Below are 26,171 nucleotides of genomic sequence, written 5' to 3'. Positions count from 1 at the left end.
GGCGAGGCGGAGCCGGCAAGGGTAGAAGACGCCCAGGTCCGTCCCCTTTTTCGTGGAATCTGAGCTAGGCTTCGCAGGTTTTGCGTCCCCGCTCTAGAACCGGGTAAGTGGTTTTTTAAAAAGTCCGCTTTAGTTGTTGAGGCAGCGGGTGTCCCCGCCGCTCGTCCACGGAGGAGCCGAGTTTGAGTGCGGTTGCGCTCTCGTCCCGCGGTCTGTCCTGGAGGATCGGAAAAAGGAGCTCGTGGCCCAAGACCTTTCCCTCTGGGGGATGCGAATTCCTCATGCGTAAATCACGCAGGGACTTTCGCTTGCCGGCCGCGAGCCCCCATCCTGGTCTTCAGGGGGTCTGCGTTTGGGCTGCACCCCGCAGGGCGCCGTGGGTCCCGCTCCCGCCGCCAGGCCTGGGCTTGGGCATTCGGGCTGCAGCCGGCGGCGGTGTGCAGCCAGCCCCGCGGCGGGAACCGGCTGGTGCTCCGCGCCTCTCCCGAGCTCCGCCCGCCCGGTCGGAAGTCGCCTCTTGCCATCAGAGCTGCTGTGTTCCTTTTGGAAAGAAATGCCTAGTTTCCTGGACCCCCCTCTCCCCACCCAACCCCGGTGACCCTGACCCAGAATGATTTTCAAAGGAAAAAAAAAAATTACAAAATAACCACGTAAACACATCGTTAAATGTTCACTTCGTTCCGAGACGAGGCTTTTCTCAGTGACCAGGGAATGCGTTAATGATTGAACTCTTGAAAGGCCGAAGTTTGGACTGCTAGCGGAAAAGTTGTGCGATTCCCACTGAAGCCGTCTGTGTCTGGTCCGCAGCAGCAACTCCCACCGAGCTCTTCCCCAGCCCTGGAGAGCGGCCGGCCTAGTTCCATCCAATCCTTACATCCAAGAACCTGGAGAGGTCTTGAATTACCTATTCAACTCCTTCTCCACCACCCCCTCTTACCAGAACTGGGCACCGAGATTCAGACCAAGAAAGCAACCTGACAAGGTCACACAGCCAGGCAGCCACATTTCTTAGGTTACTTTTAATTTTTTTTATTTTTTATTTTTTTACATTTCTAGCTTAAGACTATAAAAAAAAAGAGAAGGCTTACATGAAGCATTCTTGATCAACAGCAGCCCATTTCCTAACGATGATTCTCCTTCCAAGTTCTAATTTTTTTTTTTAGGTTGTACCAGAAATTCTTATTTCATCTTACGCCCTTCTCTCATTAAGTGCCCTTGCTCTGGCTTTGTGACTTGATTTCTTCATTCTGGATTAAAATACAGTTCTAACATTTTCCCCATCCCTTTAGTTTTTATTAAACCAAACAGACTGAAACAGAGCATAGAAAAATATCACTGAGGAGGAATTTTAAATTCTGTATTTCCTAGATTTCCGAAGTATGCTTGGCAACTTTTTTAAGGTTTTATTTATTTATTTGACAGAGAGATCACAAGAAGGCAGAAAGCTAGGCAGAGGGGGGTGGGGGAAGCAGGCTCCATGCTGAGCAGAGAGCCTGCTTGTGGGGGCTCCATTCCAGGACCCTGAGATCACCACCTGAGCCCAAGGCAGAGGCTTAACCCACTGAGCCTCCCAGGTGCCCTGCTTGGCAACTTTTAATGGGTCAAAAGTACAACCAAAAATTAAGCCAGGTCCTCTAATTTAAAATTTACACTTGATGAATAGAAAAATCTATTTGAAAACACTAGCAAGGTGGCAGACCTGCTGACATGGAAATGATTTAGTCTAACAGAGCCTGGTGCGTGCTGGCATGCTGTGGAGGGCTCACGCAACTGTTGCAGTTAATCTCGGCCAGGATGGCAAGCAAGGGAGTACTGGCCCCTTTTTACAGATAAGGAAATTTTTACTAGTTTTCTGTCACGGCCGGCGCGACAAATTGACCAGGGAAACGTAAGGGTAAGAGGATGGCGAAAAGAAATTAAGAGACAAAAAGATGGGGGCAGGAGGGACACTGAGGAGGATGTCCAACAGGGCCAATTTTATTCCACATCTTACAATCATTTATAAGGCAGATCACAACAGAAGGAGTAATACATCGTACCTAGTTAGATGACTGCAAGTTTCTATAACAAGTTTACATTAACTACAAGCAAACCTCATGATGCCAGGTAGTCTGGGCTAGTGCCATTAGCAAGACAATCAACCTGGGAGTGGATTATGGGAGGGTCAGGAACAACAAGGACCAACTAAGAATTCTTGACCCTGACCACATTGTTCCCTTCTATAGGGAGAAGGTGTGGGAAGTCACGTAGGGGAGTGCACTACACACAGCACCAACCCTTTCTCAGTGTTACTCAACTTTCCCATCCTTAACCTTCTCAAGGTGTCCCAACTTTGAAGGAGACACCAGTCAGGGCCTGGTTTGGTCCTCGACCCCAACCGTGTCGTGGCCTCCACAGTTTTCCTAATAGAATGAGGTCCTGTGTATCACTACTGGATCACCCTAACTTACAGCCTTTTGGAAACTTTCACACTCTGAGCAGATGCCTTAATCATAAAATATGTAATCCTACCTGCGGGTTAGTTGAATTTCATATTGCTAGCTCAGCCTGTCTCACTATCATCATTATAAGGTATATTTTTAAGAAGCTAAGTATCTTCTATGCCAACATTTCAAAGGGTAAGATGAAAAGGATTGTATAGTAAGGAAAAAAAATCAATCAACATTTAACATACTAGAGTTCTAGCTCTGCCTCTGTGTGACCCTGGTGAGTCTCTTAACCTCTTAGAATGTTTTCTCATCCATAAAATGAATGATTTTAATTCAGGTTTCTGTGTACAATTAAGTGGTTGCTTTCCTCCCTATTGTGAAAATAATTATACCAGTGGGCATAAAATACTTGGTTTTTAGAAGATCAGTTATTAGGGGTTTAAGGATTATAATTACTATTAGCATATTGTATTATTTTATTCTTTTTATTATTCCCTTTGACATATCCCCTTATGTATTATATATTATGAAGCAGGTGATGATTCTGTGAATAGTTGAAGGGGTTTTTCAAAGGCAATTTGTGCAGTTTGAAGCCTGATCCATCATAGTGGCAAAGGCTCAGTAGGAAATAAGATGGACAGAAGCAAAGGAGAAGACAACGCTGTCAAGGTTATGCCTGGTGTCCTTACATGCTTGATAGGATAAGATGGTAGTACTAGGTGAGGCAGCAGAGTCTTCTAAATCCAGTATTAAGGATGAGTATCCTTTTTCCTTTGTTCTTTTTTCCCAACTTAGTAGATACCAAAATGTAGGGGAGGAAATGTATATGTTAGATAATTTTGATAGATTCTATTTCAGAGTAATTTTGCTTTTATTACTGTTACAGTTCTTTGAGGATAATAATGATGTCTGTTGGTGAAAAGCTAGAGGCAGGTGCTTGAAAGAAATAAATACGTAGGAAATAGGTAAAAGTGGAAAAGTCGCTGCAGATCTTACATGGTGTATGTAGCTGTGTGAGAGACTGAGCACAGTTAACAGGAGCTAGGAGGAGGGTTGGGGCATTTTCTCTTTGCCTTTTGTGTTCTCTGGGGTTAGCACAGTGCCTCGCTTACAGTTAATGTTCAAAAACTACATGCTGAATGAGTAATAGCCAGTGTTTGCTATTAATATTTTGTTTAAATGATTCTCCAGACTGAATTGTTTGAGGTGAAATTCTTGTTTATAATCTGAGTCCCGTAAATATTGTTATGTAAAATCAGAGGTGATTATGGAATTATAGAATGAAGAATATTTTAATGAGTAAGAAAGGAGAAAAGAGATGGGAAAGGAATCATGATGTCTACTATATATAGGAGTGAACATTTGCAGGGTTCAGTGCTTGATGCTTGCCGTGTCTCTACCACAGTAACCCTGAGTGGGAGCCCAGTTTTGAGATGAAGAAGCTCAACAAAGTTGATTGCCTTGCCCAAGGCCATCTGGCTAGGAAATGATAGAGCTGGAATTGATACTGAAAGCTGTCAGATTCCAAAACCTGTACTCTTTCCAAACACTGTTGACGGCAAAAAGGGAAAAGAAAGCTGTGTTATCTCCAGAATGGAAAACTATGAGCTGGGCAGCCTTGTTTCTTATTTTTGTTGCTGCTGGGGTTTTTTTTGTTGTTGTTGTTGTTGGTTTGTTTTATTGTCTTTATATTTTCACTTTCTTGTCTAAGAAATACCTGGCCTGAGTGAAGAGCTAGATAGAAATTCAGTAGTGAGACTGCTGGTGGGTATGGAGTGAGCCACCTTTTCCAGGTCCTCACCCCGCACAGGTGTCACCCTTAGGGACAGCTCAGCTAGTCTACAATGACCTTAGGTTTATGTCTTCTGCCTGTTTCTGCCCCCTTCTGCCCCCTTGTATTTGAGGTTTGCCCTTTAGGACATGTCACTGCTAAACCACCCTCTAACAACAGACAATTTACTTTCTCCTCTGTGCTGGTACTGTGTGGCATCACTTAAAGAGTCTTAAAATGATACGCTTTTTGGTTAATTATATCAGGAACTTTCCACCAATAACACGATCAAACTGCTTTTGATCGCCCCCCTGTACTTGGAGTGACATTTTATAGTTACCACATAACTGTTCTGAGTAGTCCTGTGTTGAACTTCAATATAGTCAAAGTCTGAGTTCTTTCATCTCAAGTCCTAGTTTCTGCAACTCTTTTTGATCTTTCGCCTACTCATGGTTGACGAATATAATTATTCCAGAAGTTAGCAACGATGTTCTGGGTGGTGGCAGAGTCTAACTAACTATTTGATGTGGTTAATATCAAGAAATTGTGATAAACCACAAGCAAAATTATGGAGATACAGTCAAAAACCTTTTTGTTTCATTGCCATAGGTATGGAAGATTTCCATAATTAGCTATTTTCCTATTCAAATGTTGTTTACCTTTTCTTTTAACTCTGAGTTTTCATTTTAATGATAACAGTGGTAGAAAAAAAGTAACAGTGATAGGACAGAAAGGTTAACTGTAAATGACCCTTGTGATTTATAAAAGATTACATAAAGCAGTCTTTTTAGTTTTTCATGTTTTCCTCCTTTGTTAAATTGAATGAACTAAATAAAGCTAAGTATTTCACCATTGATAAATCTCAAAAACTTAATGTTGAGAAGAAAAAGCAAGTTGCAGAATTAAGTACAGTATGACCCAATCTAAGTAAAGTTTGGGACCGTGCAACACAATAACACATGTTGTTCCATGAAGTAGTGAGATCACCACCTGAGCCCATGCCTGGGACTGATGAGCACTGAGTTTATGGTAATAATCAGCACTTAAAAGGCTGGGCCAGGAATGGGTTTGGGGATGGGTACAGAAGGCTTTAGCTATGTCTATAATGTTCTAGGTTTTTAGAATGTTGAGATTTATTAAAGCAGGGGGCAGGTAAGTGTGTTCATCATATGCTTTATGATTCTCTCTATATTTGAAATATTTCACAATCTAACAGAAGGTCTATTTATCCAATGTTAGTAAAACTTAACAAATTTCTAAGATGTAACAGCACAAGCTTGCCCAAAAAGAAACCCAAGATACTGTTTCATGCTATGTCTAGCCAGATGTTTTTGTTTGCATGTTTGATTCCCTTGTGGAAGGCACTGAATCCCTACAGGAAGTAATATCAAGTATTTTGCTTTGTAGCTGAAGGATTTGTAAGATGAAAGGTCCTTAAACATGAAATGAGATCTGTGTAAGCTCATGATTTAAATTGTTGTTTGAAAAATTGTTTGATCTGCCCCCTCCAGGGGGAAAAACATAGTGATACAGCCTAGATACCATATGACAGTAGATTATTTTTTTTTTCTTGGTGTCTAGATCACCATGGCGACTGGACAGAAGTTGATGAGAGCAATTCAAGTTTTTGAATTTGGTGGACCAGAAGTGCTGAAACTCCAGTCGGATATTGCAGTACCAATTCCAAAAGACCATCAGGTGGAAATAATTCCATAAAAATAGGCAATAATTACACTGAGTGCGAGTCTCCAGAACATCAGGCTCATGTTGAAAAAAAGCAGATTCACAATAATTCATAAACACAGTGGATTAGGACAGTTTATACTGATGCTATAAAGAGAGCATAATTATAACTGTTAGTGAGTTACATCCATGAAAAGGGAAAATAACTTGCTCAGAACATTTTTGAGGTTGAGGATCATCTATGAAGTGCAATAATTGAATTTTTCTGCATGGAGTCATAAGTAGTTTTGAACAAGTTATTCTATTACAAACTTTCATGATTTCTATTTTGTGCACAGTAGGAAAGTCATTTTCTTCTGCATACATGCCTCCTATATATGATTTAAGAGAATTTAAATGAAGAGTTTAATCATTTCCGGTGACTTTAACAATATACTTTCTCATTAAAAATTATGTATTTTTATTACTGCACCTTCCATGACTTCCAAGTCTCATTTCCTTAATGAACCTTGAAGCATCTGAGAGTTTTTACAGTTTGGCCATAACCTAACTTTAGAGATTCATATCTCATTGCTCCTTTTCAATAGACTGTGCTGTTACAAGCAGCATTGTCTGGTTTCCCCAAGAGCCGATTTTATTCCTTCTGTCTTTGCACATACTATTACTTCTACCTGAAACATCCTTTTCTCCCATTCTGAAAGAATATCTACTCTTCTTTTAGGGCCTAGCTCGGATACCATTTTCTTTGTAAGGCCTTCTCTTACTCTTATAGCAAAATATATCATTACATATTAAATAAGGTAAAATTAGCTTCTGTGGTAGATGTAACCTCAAAATCTCAATGGCTCAACATTAGAAAATTATTTCTCATTCACTAAATTCCAAAATTCTAAAATATCAGTGGGTTACTCTCAAAGAGTGATTTGTGGACCCAGCCTTCTTCCATCACGGGGCTCTGCCACCTTCAACACCTCTGTCTTCTGGGGTCACTTCTACGAAAGGGTGAAGGCACAGTGTGGATTGCCTAGAACATCTTTATGAGCCAGAAAGTGGCTCTGGTCACTTTTGTTCACATTCTGTTGGCTAAAACTCAATTATAAAGGCACCAAGAAATAATATTCTTCCTAAGGACCCAGGAGGAGGAGGAATTGGGTTTGATGAGCACATAAAGGTTTGTGCCACACATCCTCTCAAATATTTCCACTACTATTTTCCCAATTTTTTTTTTAATTTTTATTTATTTATTTGACAGAGATCACAAGTAGGCAGAGGCAGGCAGACAGAGAGAGGAGGAAGCAGGCTCCCCACCAAGCAGAGAGCCCGATGCGGGGCTCAATCCCAGGACCCTGGGATCATGACCTGAGCCAAAGGCAGAGGCTTTAACCCACTGAGCTACCCAGGTGCCCCCCAAAATGTTTTTAATATAACACATTAATAAGCCTTTCTGTTTTATCTTTTTTATGTATATGTTGGTTTGCAAAACTAACAGGAGCCCATTGAAGGTGAGGTTTTCCCATCCATTTTTATAATTTCCATAATCAGTAGAGTCGTATCATTAACGCTGAATGAATACCTGAATGTTCTGCGTGAACGAAAATACATTGTCATTGCAGGTTCTAATCAAAGTCCACGCGTGTGGTATAAACCCAGTGGAAACATACATTCGTTCTGGTACTTACAGTAGAAAACCGCTCTTACCCTATACTCCTGGTTCCGATGTGGCTGGCATAGTAGAAGCCGTTGGAGATAATGTATCCACTTTCAAGGTATTACATTTTAAATTATTTCCATTTTGGCTTAATATTTTTCTTAAAATATTTTAACATAGCTTTTAAAATGTGTCGTTAGTCTTTAAAAGGCCCCGTTATAGATTAAGGAGAGCATTTGCGGTGATGAGCACCGGGTGTTGTATGGAAGTGTTGAATCACTGTATTGTACACCTGAAACTCGTATTACACTATCTGTTAACTAACTGGAATTTAAATAAAAACTTCAAAAAAAATGAAAGGCCCATTACACAATTTCTGCCACTTGGGGGACTCCTCTATTCAAAAAAGAGATTGGCTTTTATCTAGAGGTCTTCCTAGTTTCCATTGTTGGGGATAAGCGCTGGGTAAATTCTGTATCTTCACATTCTCACAGAATTCAGCTGTGATCCTTTTGATGTAGGAGAAACATGTAAGGACCAAAAATAGGCAAGGAAATGATACTATTTCCTCTCAATAATACACAAGCCAACATAATGTTTAATTCTTTCTATAAATTTAGTTTCATAAGATAAAGGAAAGGCCAATTCTTTTGAATAATAAGTAAAAGATGAAAAGAATGCCAGGTCAACTATACATTTTTGGAGCTCTGACTCAGATCAAGGTGACTGAGTCAATGAAAATATTATGATCGGGGCTTTTGTTATTTATATGCCAAAAGAAATCTAAATCATAGATAGCATATTCATGTTCCAGCATCTTTCCTCATAATTCCTTGACCTGCTCCACTTTGGCAGCACATTTACCAAAATTGGACCGAGACAGAGAAGATTAACGTGGCCTCTGCACAGGAAGGCATTCCGATTCCTGTGGCTGTGCTCCCCTCAGCCCGTGGCAGTCTGGCTTCTGCCCTCATTGCTCCACTGAAACGCTTCTTGCTAATGTCGCTAATGGCCTCTCTATTGCTAGAGTTAATGGGCCCTTTTATGTCATTATCTCTCTTGACTTCTTGGTGACATTTGACACTGTCAGCCACTTAACTTTTTCTTAAAAAAATTTTTTTTTCCTTTCAGCTTCTATGACATCATTCTCTCCTGTCCTTTCCCCCAGTTCCACCTAGGCATTGTTTTTCAAGCTGCTTTTTCTCGGGATGCTCCTCAAATTTCAGAACTGCCCAGTATTCTCAATCTCGTTTTACACCTCTGCTTTTGGTATTCTGTGCCTTCTTCAGGATGATCCCATGGTTTCCATGATCACATGTGATGTCTTTAGGTTAGAATTTTCCACTAAGCTGTGAACCTGTCCCGTCTAATAAGGTAGCCACTAGCCACATGTGAATTAAAATTCATATTAACTTGAAGTAAAATAAAGGAGTCAGTTGCTCAGTCACACCAGCGACATTTCAGATGTGTATAGCCCCTGTTTGTAATGGCTGCCCTACTGGACAGTGCTGATACAGAACGTTTACATCTTCACAGAAAGTTGTGTGGGAGCTGTGGGAGACGGGACCCACGCCACCAGCCCTTGGTAACCTCATACACAGTGTGTCTGAAACAGAGCTTACCTTTTGTCATATCAGATCAGCTCTGCTCTTATGCGAGTATGTTGGTGACATGGTGGTTTCACTCCCCGTCACTCAGCTTTCCCTCGCGAGGATGGTTTTCTCTTGTGTCCTTCTGTGCCCACTGCCTGGAGTTCAGGTTATGCTGCCTAGTCTCTTACCTGGATATCTGTGACAGATACCTAACTGACCACCTGCTCTCCTTCCTCCACGAATCTATCGCTGCTCCATAAGGGATGTGTTCTGAAATGTAATCGATTGTTGTACGGTTTAATTCTTAGGTCAGTTCCTTACAGATTTCAGAGTATTGCTGAGAGTGCTTATGTTGTGACAGAAGACTCTTTTCTGCTCTTTCCTACTGTCCTCCTATTCCCATCTCCATTCCTTCTCACCCTATACTTTATTTTTTAGTAAAGCTGTTCTTTCCTGCATACCCCATGCTCTTCCTTCTCTGTCTTTGCTCATTTTTGGTTTTTCTGCCTGGCAGAATTAAACTGAAACTTATTAACATAGGTGCAGGGGCTTTTACCCTCCAGCTTTAGTTCCTTTTCATTGTATCTCTGAAACTGTTACCTTCCATGCATTAGACTACTTACTCACTGGGTACAAGTGCTAGCGGTTCCTCAGCATTTATTCCTGCCACTGTTTCTTTGTTTACTTTGTATCCTTCACTTGTAATAACTTTTTTTCCATTTCATTTTTCAAAATCTTAGTCCAGTTCCTCAAGACCTATCTTAAATCTTAGCTTCTCAATGAACCTATTTTTGATTCTTTAACTTAGAAGTAATTCCTTTCTTTTCCTGGGACTTAATCTTTGATAGTTTATCATGTTTTCTTGCATTGTAGTTATTCCTATCCTTTCCTTTTCTCTCTTCCTAGAGTTTAAGATGCTTTTGATGGGGGAAGTTATTTTGTTATTAGTATCTATCACAGAACTCAAAGTCCTGCTTTCCATAGTGAATTCTTAGAATGTGTTTGAATTATATTGCAATCTGGGCAACATCTTTTGAAGCTGTAAAAACAGGAATAATCTTAACATAGTCATATTTGACCATTTGCAAGTGGCACTGTAAGCAGTGACACGTGTCTTTGACTGCTGGATGCCTTTTGAATCTTTTCTGTTTCTATCCCACTGCGTAGGGCTATTACTTTTTTAGAGATCTTTTTTTTTTTTTTTTTTTTTTTTTACAGGACAAATTTAAGTACCGTGAAAGTTATTGCCTTAATGTTTTGCTTATTCCAAGGAATATTTACATTTTTTTCAAGAAAGGGGAGTCCGGACAGATGTTTATAGTAGCCAGTCTGATTTCCCTAGCATGCAGGTCATTTTGGTCAGGCTCCAAGGCCTCCCTTGTGCCTTACCTCACCCTCAGTTATGCATCTGCTTTCCAATAGCAAGGACCCAGCAGAGTTGACTGAGAGTTTACTGTATTTCTGATGCTGTAACAAGTGAAGAAGCCTGTCCCGGCTCATCTTGCTGTCAGGATCCAGGCAGAGTTTCCTGCTCTTGGTGTATGCATAAAAAAGGAGGAAGGAATGCAAGAAACCTGGGGGATGGATTTAGAACAGGTATTTGGTGTGTGGAAGAAACCTTGTATCTTATTTATTTCTTCTTCCTAGTATTTCGGGAAAAAAAAATAGTTATGCTAACTGTCGTTTACTAACTGCTTAATCTGAGCAAATTATTGAACTTCTTTGTCCCTAGATTTCTTCATTTGTGTAGTGGAATTAATCTAAAGTGGTGATAAGAAAAGTACTTACCTCATAGGCTCTTGAGATGATCAAATTAGACAATACTCATTAGACTCCTAATACAGTGTCTTGCACAGTAGGGTCTCATGGTAAGGTTGTCTTCTCATTATACCATTCTGGAGGTTTTCTTTCCTTTCCTTTTTTATTTTCTCCTGTTTTCCTTAAGTTTTCTTCCTGGTTTCTATTAATAAAACATTTAAGAATGTTCAGTATGCTACAGATATTTTTACGAGACCCTAAGATGGAGACAATACATAAATACTTATTCATTGTTACAAAAGTTGCATTAGAAGAGATTATACCCATTTGACATCATTTTTAGTCCCTACTGCATTTATCAATTTCTTGCTTTCCCCAGAAAGGTGACAGGGTTTTCACTACTAGCACCATCTCGGGGGGCTATGCCGAGTATGCTCTCGCAGACGATCACACCGTTTACACACTACCAGGAAAACTGGACTTGAAGCAAGGAGCTGCCATTGGTATTCCCTATTTTACTGCTTATCGAGCCCTGCTCCACAGGTAATGACACACACGGTCGGTCATACAGCCAGTATTGCCTGCCTTCCTACCATGCGTCCATGTCTCTCATATTTGGTTACTATTTAGTTACCATTAAGCATTTATGGACTGGAAACTGTGCTAATTTGGGAGATTATTCTAATCACTGGGGATACAAAGAAGAGCAAAACGCTGTCATTGTCTTTAAGATGCTGACAGTCTAGTTAGAGAGACAGACATGAGAGTAATAATATTGATGTATAATGTGGAAAGTACGGTGGTATAGATGTGCATAGGGATTTATGGGATCATAAGGGATGTAACAGTGGTGATGAGATAGGGCTTCCTGCCAAGATGTGAGGCTTGGATTATTTTAAAGTCATGGTTCAGAAATCTTGTTATCCAGCCCTAGAAACTAATTGCTGCAATTTAAAAATACCATGTAGGGCCCTTCCCTAGACCCACTGGTCAGTTCCCACGGCTGGGATCTGAGAATTTATATATATATTTTTTTTTAAAGATTTGATCTTTAAGTAATCTCTATACCCAACATGGGGTGTGAACTCACAACCCAAAGATCAAGACTCACATACTCCACCAACTGAGCTAGCCAGGCACTCTTCTGAAAATCTGTACTTTTATCAGGGAGTTTTCTTGGGAAAGAATACCTGTTGGTGGGGGTAGGAGGTAGGCAGAGAAAATTCTGGACAATAGGAAAAGCCTGCTGTTGGGGGGGAATATCATGATATTTAAGGAGAGCTATAGCAGTTTGATTTTGTTGGATAGAATATTTCAAGGCAAAGAGTCATGTTGCATTAGGTTGGAATATAGTAATCTTTTAATAAATATTAGCTGTCACATGAAATAGGTAGGTTTCAGATTGTAAAAAGCAAGATGATAGAGCTCACACACTGTTCTGTAAGGGATTGGGGTCATGAAATGTTTTATTCAGGGGAATGATACTGTTATAGGAGTGTTTTATTAAGATTACCTATGAGCTATGTGAAGGATGGATTCGATGACAGGAATGGAGAAAGAGATGGGAGGGTCTTATACGAGTGTCCTTTAGGCAAAATACTTAAGGGCCAGAGGAAGGGCCATGGTAGAAAAGGTGTAAGGGAAAGGACAGCTATTAGAGGGTAAAATCCGTTGTGTTTGGTGACTGTTTGCTGTGGAGAATGAGAGAGAAGATGAACTTACAGATACTTCTGGCTCTTTAGGTTGGATAATGTTGAACTATGACAAAGAAAAGAAGGAAAAAGTTTCAGAGGGAAGCTTGGTCCAGTTTTGGAGTTGAAACCAAGATAGGTATTGTGATGGAGAAGATCAGAAACCTGTTGGGTGAAATTATCTGATGCCTAGAGACTAAAGATGTCAACATGGGGCTGTCAGCCGGTGGGTGGGAGTTGACAAGATGAAAGTGACTGAAATCCTTCAGGGAGTGAAGAACAGTGGAGTGAGAGTAGGAAGTTAGAGAACATCAGCATGTAGGAGTATAGTCAGAGGTAGGGGAAAGAGACCTAAGAGACCAAAGGGAGTGTTTACCAAGGCCAAGGTTGTCTAGAGGTCATGGTGTCTATAATAAACACCTGTTAAGTTCATGTTTTTTGAAGACAGGAAGACTTGGGTTACAGTACTGTCTTCTACTAACAGCCATATGACTGTGGTCCGGTTACTTTCCTGTCTCAGCCGTAGTTTACTGGTTTGAAAAACGTGAATATTAATAACACCTCCTTCCTAGGGGTGTGGTGAGAATTCAGTGAGGTCATGCCTGTTAAGCTCAGTACAGATCCCAGTGCAGAGTAAATATTCCTTCAGTGTTGATAGTGTTAGGGGCAATAGTTGATGTCACTACCAAGAAGGAAAGCTAGCTGTCAAATCCAAGAGTGAGGTGTGTTTGGAAAAAAGAGCAGTTGGGCTTAGCATTTCAGAGGTGATTGGTGACTTGAGTCAGGTCACTTTCAGTAGAGTGGTGAGACAGAAGTTTGAGTGGGCTGAGGAAGAAGGTGGAATTGGGTTCCTCAAATGGAGGTAGTTAGGGAGGAGGAAGTAGAAGAGTACTTGGGAATTTGTGGGGACAAAAGGTTAGACGGGAGTTGAATATGTCTGTAGCTGAGGAAAGATCTAGCAGAGGGAGCAATGGAAGGTTTGGAAGAGAGGGTGGAGTGGCAGGTAGTAGGATGGAAAGATGTAGAATACGTGGAGAGATTGGCTTTAGACATCAAAAGGACAGCTCTTCTGCTAAACCTAGACGCGGTAAAGATGGTAAACTATGGAAACGTTTGTGGGTAGGAAGAGGTGGAGTGTTGAAGGAACTCATAAGAGATTGCCTCACTTTTCATCATGAAATAGGAGACAAAGTGTTCTTTTGACAATCAGGATGGAAGTGGCACCAAAATGCATGATCACGTGATTTTATTATTTTTTTTTTAATATAGTACATCACCATTTGGATAGATTATTAAGGAAGTTAGATTTTCATTAATCCAGGGCTGGAATATCAGTGGCATAATGCAATAGTGTGAAGGAGGTGAGAGCACGGGAGATGAAGAGAGAGGAGTTGGGTTGAACTGCCATGAGGTCCTGGCTGGCTAGTACAGGAAACACGACCAGGAGGAGCTAGTGGGCAGAAATTGAGCAATCAGGAGACAGCAATCTCTGGGAAGTTGAAGGAAAGATGTTGAAAGACTACGGGCTTACAGAATTAGGAGATTACTATCATAGCACTGATTGTTAGAGTCTGATACATTTCTTAGTAGAGTGGTTGAGGGCGGTTACCAGGTTCCACCTTGGGAGAGAATTCAGGAATTGTGATTTAAGGTTTTCTTCCCAGAGAATGTTGAAATCTGTTAGATTAGGGCTGACTTTGGGATGGAAGAGAGAGCCCACATGCCAGGTGCTAATCTTCAGTGACTGGGAGGAAGCCTGGAGCAGCAGCATGGAAGGCCAGGCCAAAGCTCGTGCCCCTGCTGTGAGCCCCTGAGGGAGATGACTATATTTGTCAGGATTCTCCAGAGGAGCAGAACAACAGAACGTGTCCGTACAGATTACATACTTATATACAGAGAGTGAGAGAGAGATTGATTTGTGGAGGCTTGGTGAATTTAAAGTCTGATAGGGTAAACTGGCAGGCTGGAGACTCCGGAAAGAGCTGCAGTTCAAGTTCAAAGGCAATCTACCAGCAGAAGCTCTTCTGCTCTAGAAGTCAGTTTTTGTTATCTTAAGGCCTTCAACTGATTGGATGAGGCCCTACAGAGACATTCAGAATCATGCTTAACCAAATTCTGGCCTCAGGCCCAGCCAAGTTGACACACAAAATTAACCATCACAGTGACTCTGTGCAAGGGTAGAAGGATCCTAGCTGTAAGATCTGGGAGAGGGTTAGCTTGCTTTTTCACCATCCTCCCCAGGTCCTGTGGTAGGAGGATGTACCCTTAGTGTACAATTAGATGTACCAATACTACAGTATGGTATTGGTAATCCTACTCCCTCACATTTATATTTTATTTTTTAAAATGTCAAAGATAATAGTTATCTTAGTTTATCATTTCAGACTCACTGCCCTCGGTCCCCTTATTTCTAAACAAGAGAACTGTAAGAAGTTTCATTTACTGCTCATAATTGCTGTTTGTCAGCTGTTGGTACACAGCCTTGAGCACGACCCGGGGTCATTGTGTTGTTAGTCCCAGACTGAACAGAATGTATGTCCACTGTGGCCACCCCCTATTTTTCTAGGAAGTAAGAGATTCTCCCTGAGAATCAGATCTGGATCACAGAACAGCTGCTGGATTGGGACATTAGCACTTGTCCATCCAGAGTAATAAAGCATCCCCTAACTGTCTTGCTGCGTGTGCCTTATTTTTCAGTATAATGAACCGGAAGTGGAAAGAGTATGTCATTTCACTGAAAGATCTAGACATTTTTTGGTGTGACAGGATTGATCATATTTCTTACGGTCGTACCACTGCGGATTCAGCATTGCTCTCTGAAACCTGGGCTTAGAAGCTGTGCAACCTGATGTTCAAAGGCATGGAGAAGAAAAAATGGTTTCTTAAATCACCTAACTTCTGTGTTTCCTTGGGCATTACCCTGGGTCACAGTCTCAAGACTGTGGTTATCATAATCCTCTTTTTTTTTTATTTTCCCATAATCCTCTTTTGAGACACTTTCTGTGGGAATGAATGAGAGATTCCAGGTCCTCTAGGTTTAGCTCTTTCACTTCACGTGCCTCCAAAGACTGTAGCCTCCCAGAGGGAAGGTAGCACCCCATGTGCTACCAGCATCCAGCACTGTTCATAGAACATAATAGGTTCCTATTAAATGTTTGTTGAATGAACAAATGAATTTCATGTTTTCCTTTGTCTGTGTCTGAAGAACCCTCATTTGATACTGTGAAGATTGGAGAATATTTTGGGCTGTAGAACAAAATGAGTTTCTTGTTTGGGGAAGTGTTAGTTGAACTGAGGGTGGAATTTCCTTAAGAATGACAAACACCTGCGCTTCATTATCTTCAAAGTGAGGTGATGAACCCTTGTCTTGTTTCGCAGTGCCCGTGTGAAAGCTGGAGAAAGTGTTCTGGTTCATGGGGCTAGTGGAGGAGTAAGTATTTGTTTATTTTTAAGTTTATGTTTAAAGGAGCTTATTTGTGTAGGTTTTACATTATATTTCTTTTCAGCCATTTTTAAAAGCCAAGTTAATAAATATAGTCAGTATTTGTAGTCAATAAAGAGACTCCTCTCTGTAGTAAAGCTTCTTAAAATGCTGTCTTCTGAAGGTGATTCCTTGTCATTAGTTTAGCATTTCTCTGTTAAAACCTTCAACAGATCACCCCATTGAAAATGTCTGTGTTAGGTTTTCCACCGGTGTCAGGTGCAGACCAAAATAAACTAGCTTTGTTTTTTCCTTCAAGTAGCATATGTTATAAGAGTATTTATTTAGAATTTTAAATAGTTGTTTAAAGTTAATATTAACTCCATATTCCCTTAGATAAGGAAACTAAGGCTCATTAAAGCTTTACCTATGTTGCCCCAGACAGCACGGCAAAGCCACACGGTGAATTCTCAGACCCATCTATCTCCCTTCCACTGTTCACCTGCTGTGCTTTGATGACATTCATGGAATGCACGGTGTACAGCTGTGTCCTTAACACTACAACCCATGGCTTAAAATGCTAATGTGGGTGGGGGAGGGAACTGAGAACTTTAAAATAAGCTCTTCAGTGAAATAACCCAACACAGACAGGGCTGTCAGAAGCTTCTTCAAGAAACCAGCTGTCAATCTGCCTCTGAGGAGCTTAGAGGAAAAGTTAGAGCTCTGAGGTTGGAATTTAACAAGAAATCCACATGACCTCTATCCTGCATGTAGAGGCTTTAGAAATTTTGGAGATGAGATTTCACATTTTTTTTTTAAATACAGGGCCTGGGGCTGGATGGCTCACCTTGAGGAAGCTGGTTAACCCTTTCAGAGCATTGTGTATTCCTCAGAGTAGTCAAAAGGAGTAGCTTGTTAAATGACACATTGTTCCAGGAGTAATGAATGGCATCCTGAAAATGTGAAATTATCTCTACAGGTGGCCAGGTAGTACTGAGCGTTCAGCCTATTGTGTTTCTGTTACTTTAAATAGATGAAGCACAAGGTTCCACACTTAGCCTCCTGTCTACCTCAGATCCGTTCTGAAGGATTTCACAGATCAGAGTATTTACTAAAAAGACTAAGATTGTCTTTTGGGGCCTTGAGAAAATATGACAGATATACCTTGTCAAAAATTCCCATTGCTTAGCTTCACCAAAGAGGCTATTTTGGGGTTAAATTAAATTTAACCCAAAATAACTAAAGGATCTGTCATACTTGCATTTATTTAAATTGCTTTGGCTTTCAGAGAAGTAACCTGGTGCTCTCTATAAAAGGGAGAGGTTTCATAGGAAGAGGAGAGAAGAATTTAAAGAAAATCTTTTTATTCCCTTTACCCTCGTGTAAAAAGCCCAGTCACTTCACCATGGTTTTAAAAAAAATTTTTTTTTTTTTTTTTTTTTTTTTAAGGCAAAATCCACACTGTTCTCTGAGCTGCCTGAGTTTGTTAAATCCTTGGCTAGCAGGGATAGGCTGGCGGCCTGGTGTGAGAAGCGCTTCTGATCCTCCCTGCCCTACCAGAGGGAAATAGTACTGGGTTTTGTCTTGCTTCCGTTTGTACTTTCTGTCCTCATTTAATTCAAATTCCTCTGGGATTATGTTGTGTATTTAAAATGGTGTGGAATTGATGAACACAGCTGTTATCCAGATAGGGAGTGCCCTATTTTAGTGTCAGCAAAGTAAATAGAAGAAAAATAGTTGACACATAATGGTACATAATCTGTTGAAGTACTGTTGCTGGTGTAATTGTTGACAAGAAGAGCATAAACAGTACCTTCAGAACAGCTCTTAAATGCCTCTTTAGAGTAGAGCAGAAGGAGTTATATTTACATTAACTCTTTAGTTCAGATATAGTTTTATTAGAGGCCTGTGGTTTTTTTTTTTTTTTATTTAAAGTAGCAAAAATCAATAGTGCTAACTCCGTACTATATTATATTTCATGGAATTGAATGTCTCTCTGACTCATGAGACCGTGAGTCCCAGGGTTTGTTTGTTTGTTTTGGTTAAATCAAACAGATCCCTGCCAAAACCCAACTGAGTTCAGACTCCACACTCCCATATGCCGCACAATCTTTACAGTCTATTTCAGGCCTGGGAGTCTGTGATTCTGTTATAGTTTTAATCAGTTTCTATCATCATTTTTCATCTTAATTCTTTTCTGTCATTCCCAATCCGTGATGGTTTCACCTTCCTCTGAATCACTGGTTATCACTGAGGGTGGTTTGGCATCATCCTATCTCCCTCTTGAACATTTGGGGCAGCGTCTGGGGATATTTTCGGTTGTCACTGGGTAGAGGGGCTGTGGTGTCTAGTGGATAGAAACCAGACATGCTGCTAAACATCCTTCAAAGCCTAGGCTAGCCCCTGCAACACAGAATTGTCCCGCCCCAAATGTCAGTAGTGCTAAGTTTGAGAAGCCCTGCTGTAAACGTATGTGACACTTATCTGTACCATTCACGTGGCCTGTAACCAAACATAGGTTTCCTAGTCCTGCAAATTTAAAAAAAGCTGCTTTTGTTTATATTCCTTATATGGTTTTATTTCTCCTTTATCCTAAGCACATTTATATAGTGATCTAGTGATTTCATGCAGTCCGTGGCTTTAAATACCATCTATAAGTGATGAATCTCAAATTTAAATTTCCAACTCTGGATGCTCCCAAGTCCACATGCATATTCAGCTAATTATTGCATATCCTCAGTTAAGTGAGCAAATGCGGCTCAGCATTTGCAAAGGGAATGCATGCTCCACTGGCCACATCTTGCACTCCCTCCCATGTGCCCTACCCTCAAGCCACGTTGACCCCCTTTCTGTCCAGGCTATTCCCATGTCACCAGGTGAGCCAGGACCATTCTGCCTACAACATTCTCCACCAGGCTTTCCACATCTTCACACGGCTTGTCCCTCACTTGACTTAGGTCTCATCTCTTCAGAGTTGCCTTTCTTGGTGACCTCACTAATCCCTCTGCCTATCTCCAATAGGCTAGTTTTTTTATAGCACTTTTTCATAGCTAAATTTATTTTATTCATTAATTTGTGTGTTTATTATTTTCCTCCTTTCTCAGAATATAAGTTTCTTGCATGAAGTATCATGTCTAGCATATAGTAAACAATAAATGGTCATCATATGGATGAATGAATGAATTTGCTCATATACCTATCTCTTCTACTTAAATGATGTCACATTTGTCATTTAGCATTTTATATGTATTGTTTAAGTATGAAGTTAGGGATCAAGTTTTGAATGACTTTAAACCCCTTACCTTTTGCACAAAGTAGGTGCTGAGTAAGCATTTTATACAGTGGTTAAAAACTCAAGCTCTGCAGACTGAATTGGTCCAGCTCTGTGATTTGGCCCTGTTCCCATCTCTGTGACCTGGTCAGGTTACTTACATTTTATGAGCTTCAGTTTTCTCATCTGTGGAATATGGACAATAATAATATCTACCTCCCAGGCTTATTGTGAGGATAAAATAAAGCAACGGATAAGGATAAAATAAAGCATTCTGTGGTACCTGACACATTATAAATACTCAATAAAAGTTAGTTATTGTTGTTCTTCTTTCTTCAGACCTTGTCATAGACTCGGAATTCTTTAAGGATAGGGTAGGACCTAGAAGAACCTTAAGTTTATTACATATATTTAATAAATATTTGTAGGGATGCCAAGAATCCAAAACTAGGTGTTTATATTTTGTTTTTCAGGTTGGACTAGCAGCATGCCAAATTGCCAGAGCTTACGGCTTAAAGGTTTTGGGCACAGCTGGTACTGAGGAAGGACAAAACATTGTTTTGCAAAATGGAGCCCATGAAGTGTTCAATCACAGAGAACCTAATTATATTGAAAAAATTAAGGTAAAATAACTCTACAGTTTTATAAAAATAGATTTTATTTCTTGGGAGACTGACTTTTTTGTGTGAGCTCTTTTCTAAACAGCCACTCTCTTAAAGTTGTTTGCTCTTTTTTTAATGCCTATGTGTGTTTCACAGCTTTAGTAAATTAAAAAGCAGAGGTGTCTAATTTTCAGACCTTTACTCTCATCTGTCTTGTTTATGTTTATCAAATAAAACCTACCCTTTCCAGAGTCTTACAGCTATCAAAATTGGTACTCTTAAGTGCAGTCACATTTTAAGTAAAGTCACAGCTTTGTATTTAGAGCCCTGAGGTGTTCTTTTCTTTTTTTAGATTTTTTTATTTTGTTTTGTTTTAATCATTTAAATTCAGTTACCATATAGCATATTATTGGTTTCAGAGGTACAAGTCTGTGATTCATCAGTATTTTATAACACCCAGTGCTCAGTACACACGTGCCCTCCTTAATGTCCGTCACCCAGTTACCCCATTCTCCACCCCTCACCCTCAAACAACCCTCAGTTTGTTTCCTATGATTAGGAAGGGATCTCTTCTGTTTTGTCTCCCTCTCTGGTTTCGTCTTGTTTCATTTTTTTTTTCCTTTCTTCCGCTATGATCCTGTGTTTTGTTTCTTAAATTCTACATATGAGTGAGATCATATGATCATTGCCTTTCTCTGACTGACTTATTTCACTGAGCATAATGTTCTCTAGCTCCGTCTACATTGTTGCAAATAGCAAGATTGCATTTTTGATGGCTGAGTAATATTCCATTGTAGATATATACCACCTCTTCTTTATCCACTCATCTGTTTAGAGATAGAGTGTGTGTGGCAGAGGGAGGCAGAGGGAAGGAGCAGAGGGAGAGGGACAGAGATACTCAAGCAGACTCCATGCTGAGCGTGGAGCTGGGGATGCAGCTCTATCTCATAACTCTGAGATCATGACCTGAGTTGAAACCCAAGAGTCAGACTGCACCACCCAGGTGCCCCCCCTTTTTTTATATTTGTAGGTACTGTGAAATGATCAGTACAATAAGTTCATTAACATCCAACACCATACATTGTTACAAAAGTTTTTTTCTTCTAAGAACTTTCAAGATCTACTCTTTGCAACTTTTAGATCTGTGATACAGTCTTATTAACTATGGTCACCAGGCTATACTTTACATCCCCATGACTTTTTTTTTTTTTTAAACTGGAAGTTTCTACCTTTTTGACCATATTCACCATTTCACCCACTTCCAATCCCCTGCCTCTGGCAACCATGAGATTTTCCCAACCTAATTTCTTTTGGTATAATTTTTCATTGGAAGGTGAGGTACCTAGAGATTACAAACTGGCTTTGTGTAGCCTAGGGAAAAAAGTTGATTTTTTAATTGGATGCCAAGGAGGAATGAATAACCATTTCCCTCATCCAGAGCAGGGAGTTAGGCTTTAGTTAGTTGCTGCATATAGTCCATTGTTAGAGCAGAACTCAAGCAGATTCTGAAGTTCTCTGTTTGCACTGTAGTAGCAATTTACTAAACACTGATTACTTTGCTAAACCTCAAATTACTTGTTGACACTTAAAATTTTCCAGGTACTGATTACTGTGTAACCTCAGCCATTACAAATGGAGGAAGATACAAGGGAGAGTATATTTATTAGCACTAAATCATCTTGCCAAAAAACTGAGTAAAGCTACTCCTTTGTGTATGTCTAGGAAACCTAGAATTAATTGAATATTCACTCCTGATACCATCATCCAAGAGTATTTACAAAAATGAAAAATGGCCCATTATTTTAAGAATATATTTTTGTTTTGCAGACATATAACTTTGAGACCCTGAAGTCTTATGGCTTCTTTCTCGTCTACTAGGTCCTTCTGCTTAAGTCTCTCTCATTCTCCGGATCATTCCCTTACCCTTTTTCCACACCCTTCACCCCCTCTACCACCAACACTTCTTGAAAAAGCAGTGAGTACTTACTCTTTTTACTTCCTTACCTCCCATCACCTTCTACTGCATTTTGCTTGTCAGAGGTCACTGGTGAGCTCTTAATTATCCATCTGCTGCTTTTGACCTGGCCTCATTCTGTGTGATTTTTTTGGCAGCAGCTGACCCTGACCACATCTCCTGGAAGCTGGTTCTCTTCTTACTTCCCTGACTTCATTTGCAGTCCCCTTCCTTCTCATAATACTTAAATGTTGCTGTTCCTTAGCTTTTACCATTGGTCTTGTGTCTTCCGTGGTGCGAGACCTTCCTCTGATGAGTCTCACCTATACCCATGGCTTCTGTTTGTGCCCACATCCTGCTGATTTCCAGTACTGTTTCTGGCCTGCATTCCCTTCCTTCATGCCATCAGCCTGCTAGATGTGGCCACTGGTCTCTTCATCTGAGACAGACCCACATTTCTTTTTTTTTTTTTTAAAGATTTTATTTATTTGACAGAGAGAGAGATCACAAGTAGGCAGAGAGAGAGAGAGGGAAGGAAGCAGGCTCCGTGCCGAGCAGAGAGCCTGATGCAGGACTCGATCCCAGAACCCTGAGATCATGACCTGAGCTGAAGGCAGAGGCTTAACCCACTGAGCCACCCAGGTGCCCCTATTCCTATCTTTTAATCGCTATTCTCCTTCCTACCTGTCAGGTCGATCACCTCCGTCTGTCAGTTTCCACACTGACATGCCTTTCAAATATGTCTCCCTCTTCGTTCTCGTCTCTGTTATGACTTAGTTTAGTCCTCATCTTCTTCTCCAGCTTGTCTGTTATTTGTAAGTGACCTAGTAGTCCCTTCTGTCTTCACAGTTTCCTAAATTATTTGGTTCTCCTTTAAAAAAAAAAAAAAAAAAAAAATCTCCAGAAATACCTAAAATGGAAGCTCCATGAGGGTAGGAATTTTTGTCTTTCTTGTTCCCTGCTGCACCTTCAGTGTCTAAAACAGTGTCTGGCACAAAAATTAATTAATGAACACCTGCCCTCCCCCAAAGTCTACACCCTTTAACATGGCATTTGATGCATGTTCCCAGCCCATAGCAGTTGACAGTCGCCTCTACCTCTTCCTCTCCCCCTACCCGCCTTCCGAAACACATGCCCCAGCTCCCCTGGGATACTTTCTAATCCTGACTTGGACTCTTAGGCCATAGCTTTTCTGTTTTCTCTTTATTCTGCCTCAGGCGTATTCTCTGCTGGCTCCTCTTCCTTCCTTTTTCCTTAAGGAACTCCTGTTCATTCCTCAGGGCCTAGGACCTCATCTCTGTGGAACTTCCTCTGATCGTTACAGGTGATCAGACTTACAGCTTTGTTTTTCTCTATAACCTATAGTTTATTTCCATTGTCGCAGCACTTAGCTCTTCCCATCACAGCCTTGACTGCAGTATGTTTCCATCTTTCTCCCTAGCTTTGTTTTGAGTTCTCTGTGTCCATCTTTGAATCCCCAGTACTTACTTAACAATTCCTGGCACTGGTATTCTTTTTTTTTTTTGGTTAAATAAAATGAGTATAAGGTATATATGTATAACTTATTTAAGAGAAGAGCCAGTTTTGGATGTTGCAAACCAACATCTCTGAAAACCCAAAAGAAAAGGAGTAGTATGGCAGGCTGATTATAAATCACTTGGAACAAAACTAAATGCACACAAAGAAAATACTGCAACACCAGATAGCCAATGATTTCCTTCTTTTGTCTTTTGTTTTTTAACAAAAGTGGAAGCCTTTTTGGGATTTGATACTTGTTGTTTGCTTCTCTGTGAAAATACCTTTTGAGAGGCACCTGGGTGGCTCAGTGGGTTAAGCCTTTGCCTTCAGCTCAGGTCGTGATCTCAGGGTCCTGGGATCGAGTTCCGCATCCCGGGCTCACTGCTCAGCAGGGGGCCTGCTTCCCTCTCTGTCTCTTTCTCTGCCTACTTGTGATCTCTCTCTGTCAAATAAATAAATAAAATCTTTAAAAAAAAAATACGTTTTGAAAACAGAAGATTTTCAACTGAGGAAAAGTATTTTATAGTCGAGTCAAAGCACTTGAAATTTATTTAGTATAGATCTTTATCACTTTAGATGTTGTGACTGGTCCCTTGGAATTACATCAACACTATATAATTAGATCATTTAAAAATTAGTGTTATTAGTCTTAAAAATGTAGCATTTTATGTCTTTTGAAACATATTTCTATAATATATGGGACTGTGATAACTGTTCTACAGTTTTTTTTACTTGTTCTCTTACCTTACTCTGCATTCTTATTTATTACATAGAAATCTGTTGGTGAAAAAGGAATTGATGTGATCATTGAAATGTTAGCTAATGTAAATCTTAGCAATGATTTGAATCTTCTGTCATATGGAGGACGAGTAATAGTAAGTATTTTTTTTTTTACCACTTTGAGGCTTTACCATAATTCAGTACTATTTTTCAGTGATCTTTAACTATAGACAAGTTGTTTTTCTTACTAGGTTGTTGGCAGCAGAGGTCCTATTGAAATAAACCCACGGGACACCATGGCAAAGGAATCTAGTATAATTGGAGTTGCTCTGTATTCATCAACCAAGGTAGGAAAAGAAGTGACTCTGATTTTGATAACTTAAACATTGATACAGTTTGCTTACTCAAGCAGACTGTAAGTTCCAGTAGATGTTGAACTTAATTATCTGACTGGGTGGGTATGTTAAGGATTAGTCACTACAAGATAACTGGGGTGGGGGTGGGGGGAGATGTAATTTATTTTCCAAGGCAAGACACTTTTGAGAGAGAAAGGAGATACTATTAGTAATTACTTCAGGACAATAGGGTTTTTGTAAACTGACCCTGCCTCAGGCAAATTGTACTTATATTTAGTCTGTAGAAAACTTTGTCTGTAGTTCTGGACAAATGACAAAAGCCACATATTCGTAAGGAACTGTTTATGTTCTGACTCTTAGAATCTGAAAATTTTTAATCCTTCTGAAAATTAATTCATCTGTTCTTCTACATGTAGGAGGAGTTCAGGCAATTTGCAGCGGCCCTTCAAGCTGGAATGGAAATTGGTTGGTTGAAACCTGTAATAGGTTCTCAGTATTCGCTGGAGAAGGTGGCCCAGGCTCACAAAAATATCATCCATAACAGTGGAACTAGTGGGAAAATGATTCTTCTCTTAGAATGACTAATTCTTTCATGTCTTCCTAATGTAGTTAGAGGGTTCCTGCCCCAGTTTTACTCACACTACCTTTGCTCTAATCAGCATTTGTTGGATTCAGTGAGTTTCTCATGTTAAAAAACAAGATTTATCTTTAGAGATGTGGTCATTGGAGTACAATTTATTTTACAGCTCACAATATTCTTTACGCCTGCCACCTGCCTTGAATCAAGAAGTCATTATAGTAGGAAGTAGAATGTCAGTAGTCATTTGGCATTGGGTACATTACAGAAATGCCTGGTACTTGATCATTAATTCCACACGTTTGACAAAAGCAAGTTAATTCAAAATGAGGCTGTATGGTTTCCAAGCCTGCTTGTTCTTATGAAGGTTCTTTAGTATCTGGTTAGCTCAGAACTGTATCATACTCTGAAGATTTTCTGGACTAAATAAGACCCCTTTTCTAAACGTCTCTCATCTGGATCTGCAAGTCTCTTGCAAGGGCAAGATAGTGTCTAGAGAAATTTGTTTTTTAACAAATAGTTTTTCCAGCATTTCCTCAAATATTAGTACATCCACTGTGTTGATGGTTGATTGCTCATTGTCCATATATTCTGGGAAGAGGACAGCCTTACTTTTGGTGTAGTAAGATAGGTAGGTACATAGTCTCCTGACAGATACTTCTTGATTGATTTGATTTTCAAACTAGATTTAGAATTATCTGTGTAATGGGAGTCATATGTTTTTATTTAAATTAGTAAACAAGTTTGACACATGAAGAATGATCTGCTTTTGTCTTCATTACATGGTGACCTGCAGTAAATTCTGTAGAAAAAATAAAACCTGTGTTTATCTATTTGGTCTTGATATAGTACTTGCCTTACATCTCTTTTACATAATTCCTAACGGTTAATTTCTAACAGTGTTCTGTGCTGGAAGTCCTTATCGAAACTAAAAAAGGAATAATTTCTTAGAAATCTTGACATCAATGTCATGTGCAAAGAAATGAAGTTTTGATTGTTAATTTTGTTCTTGCTTTTCTCCATATGCTCGTAGCCTCCTGTATGCATACAAACACACATGCACATACACACATATATGTAGAAAGAGATTTATGGAATTTTCTCATAGTTATAGAGGCTGATAAGCCTGAATCTATAGGGTGGGCTGGCAGGATTTCTATATTGCAGGATTCTTTCTCGG

The 26,171-nt window shown here is 40.0% G+C and overlaps 1 protein-coding gene across 1 annotated transcript; it reads left to right on the top strand.

The window, feature by feature from the left end:
- Positions 1-5: 5 nt before the first annotated feature.
- On the top strand, positions 6-25,835 carry CRYZ (crystallin zeta). Its single transcript, XM_059375147.1, has 9 exons — positions 6-103; positions 5,782-5,898; positions 7,497-7,649; positions 11,261-11,424; positions 15,951-16,002; positions 19,738-19,887; positions 24,112-24,213; positions 24,310-24,405; positions 24,831-25,835. The coding sequence occupies exons 2-9, from the start codon at positions 5,788-5,790 to the stop codon at positions 24,993-24,995; spliced, it is 993 nt and encodes a 330-aa protein (XP_059231130.1). The 5' UTR covers positions 6-103; positions 5,782-5,787; the 3' UTR covers positions 24,996-25,835.
- The last annotated feature ends 336 nt before the right edge of the window (positions 25,836-26,171 follow it).

Source organism: Mustela nigripes, chromosome 14 (genome assembly GCF_022355385.1).
Source record: "Mustela nigripes isolate SB6536 chromosome 14, MUSNIG.SB6536, whole genome shotgun sequence".
Lineage (NCBI taxonomy): Eukaryota > Metazoa > Chordata > Mammalia > Carnivora > Mustelidae > Mustela > Mustela nigripes.
Note: the sequence above shows the minus strand (reverse complement) of the source record. Positions and strands in the feature narration are given on the sequence as shown.

What these genes read in the sequence shown, in the direction of transcription:
- CRYZ (XM_059375147.1), top strand. Translation starts at nt 5,788, where the DNA reads ATGGCGACTGGACAGAAGTTGATGAGAGCAATTCAAGTTTTTGAATTT. An exon ending in CAATTCCAAAAGACCATCAG is followed by an intron (nt 5,899 to 7,496) that starts GTGGAAATAATT and finishes TTGTCATTGCAG; the next exon opens with GTTCTAATCAAAGTCCACGC. An exon ending in ATAATGTATCCACTTTCAAG is followed by an intron (nt 7,650 to 11,260) that starts GTATTACATTTT and finishes TGCTTTCCCCAG; the next exon opens with AAAGGTGACAGGGTTTTCAC.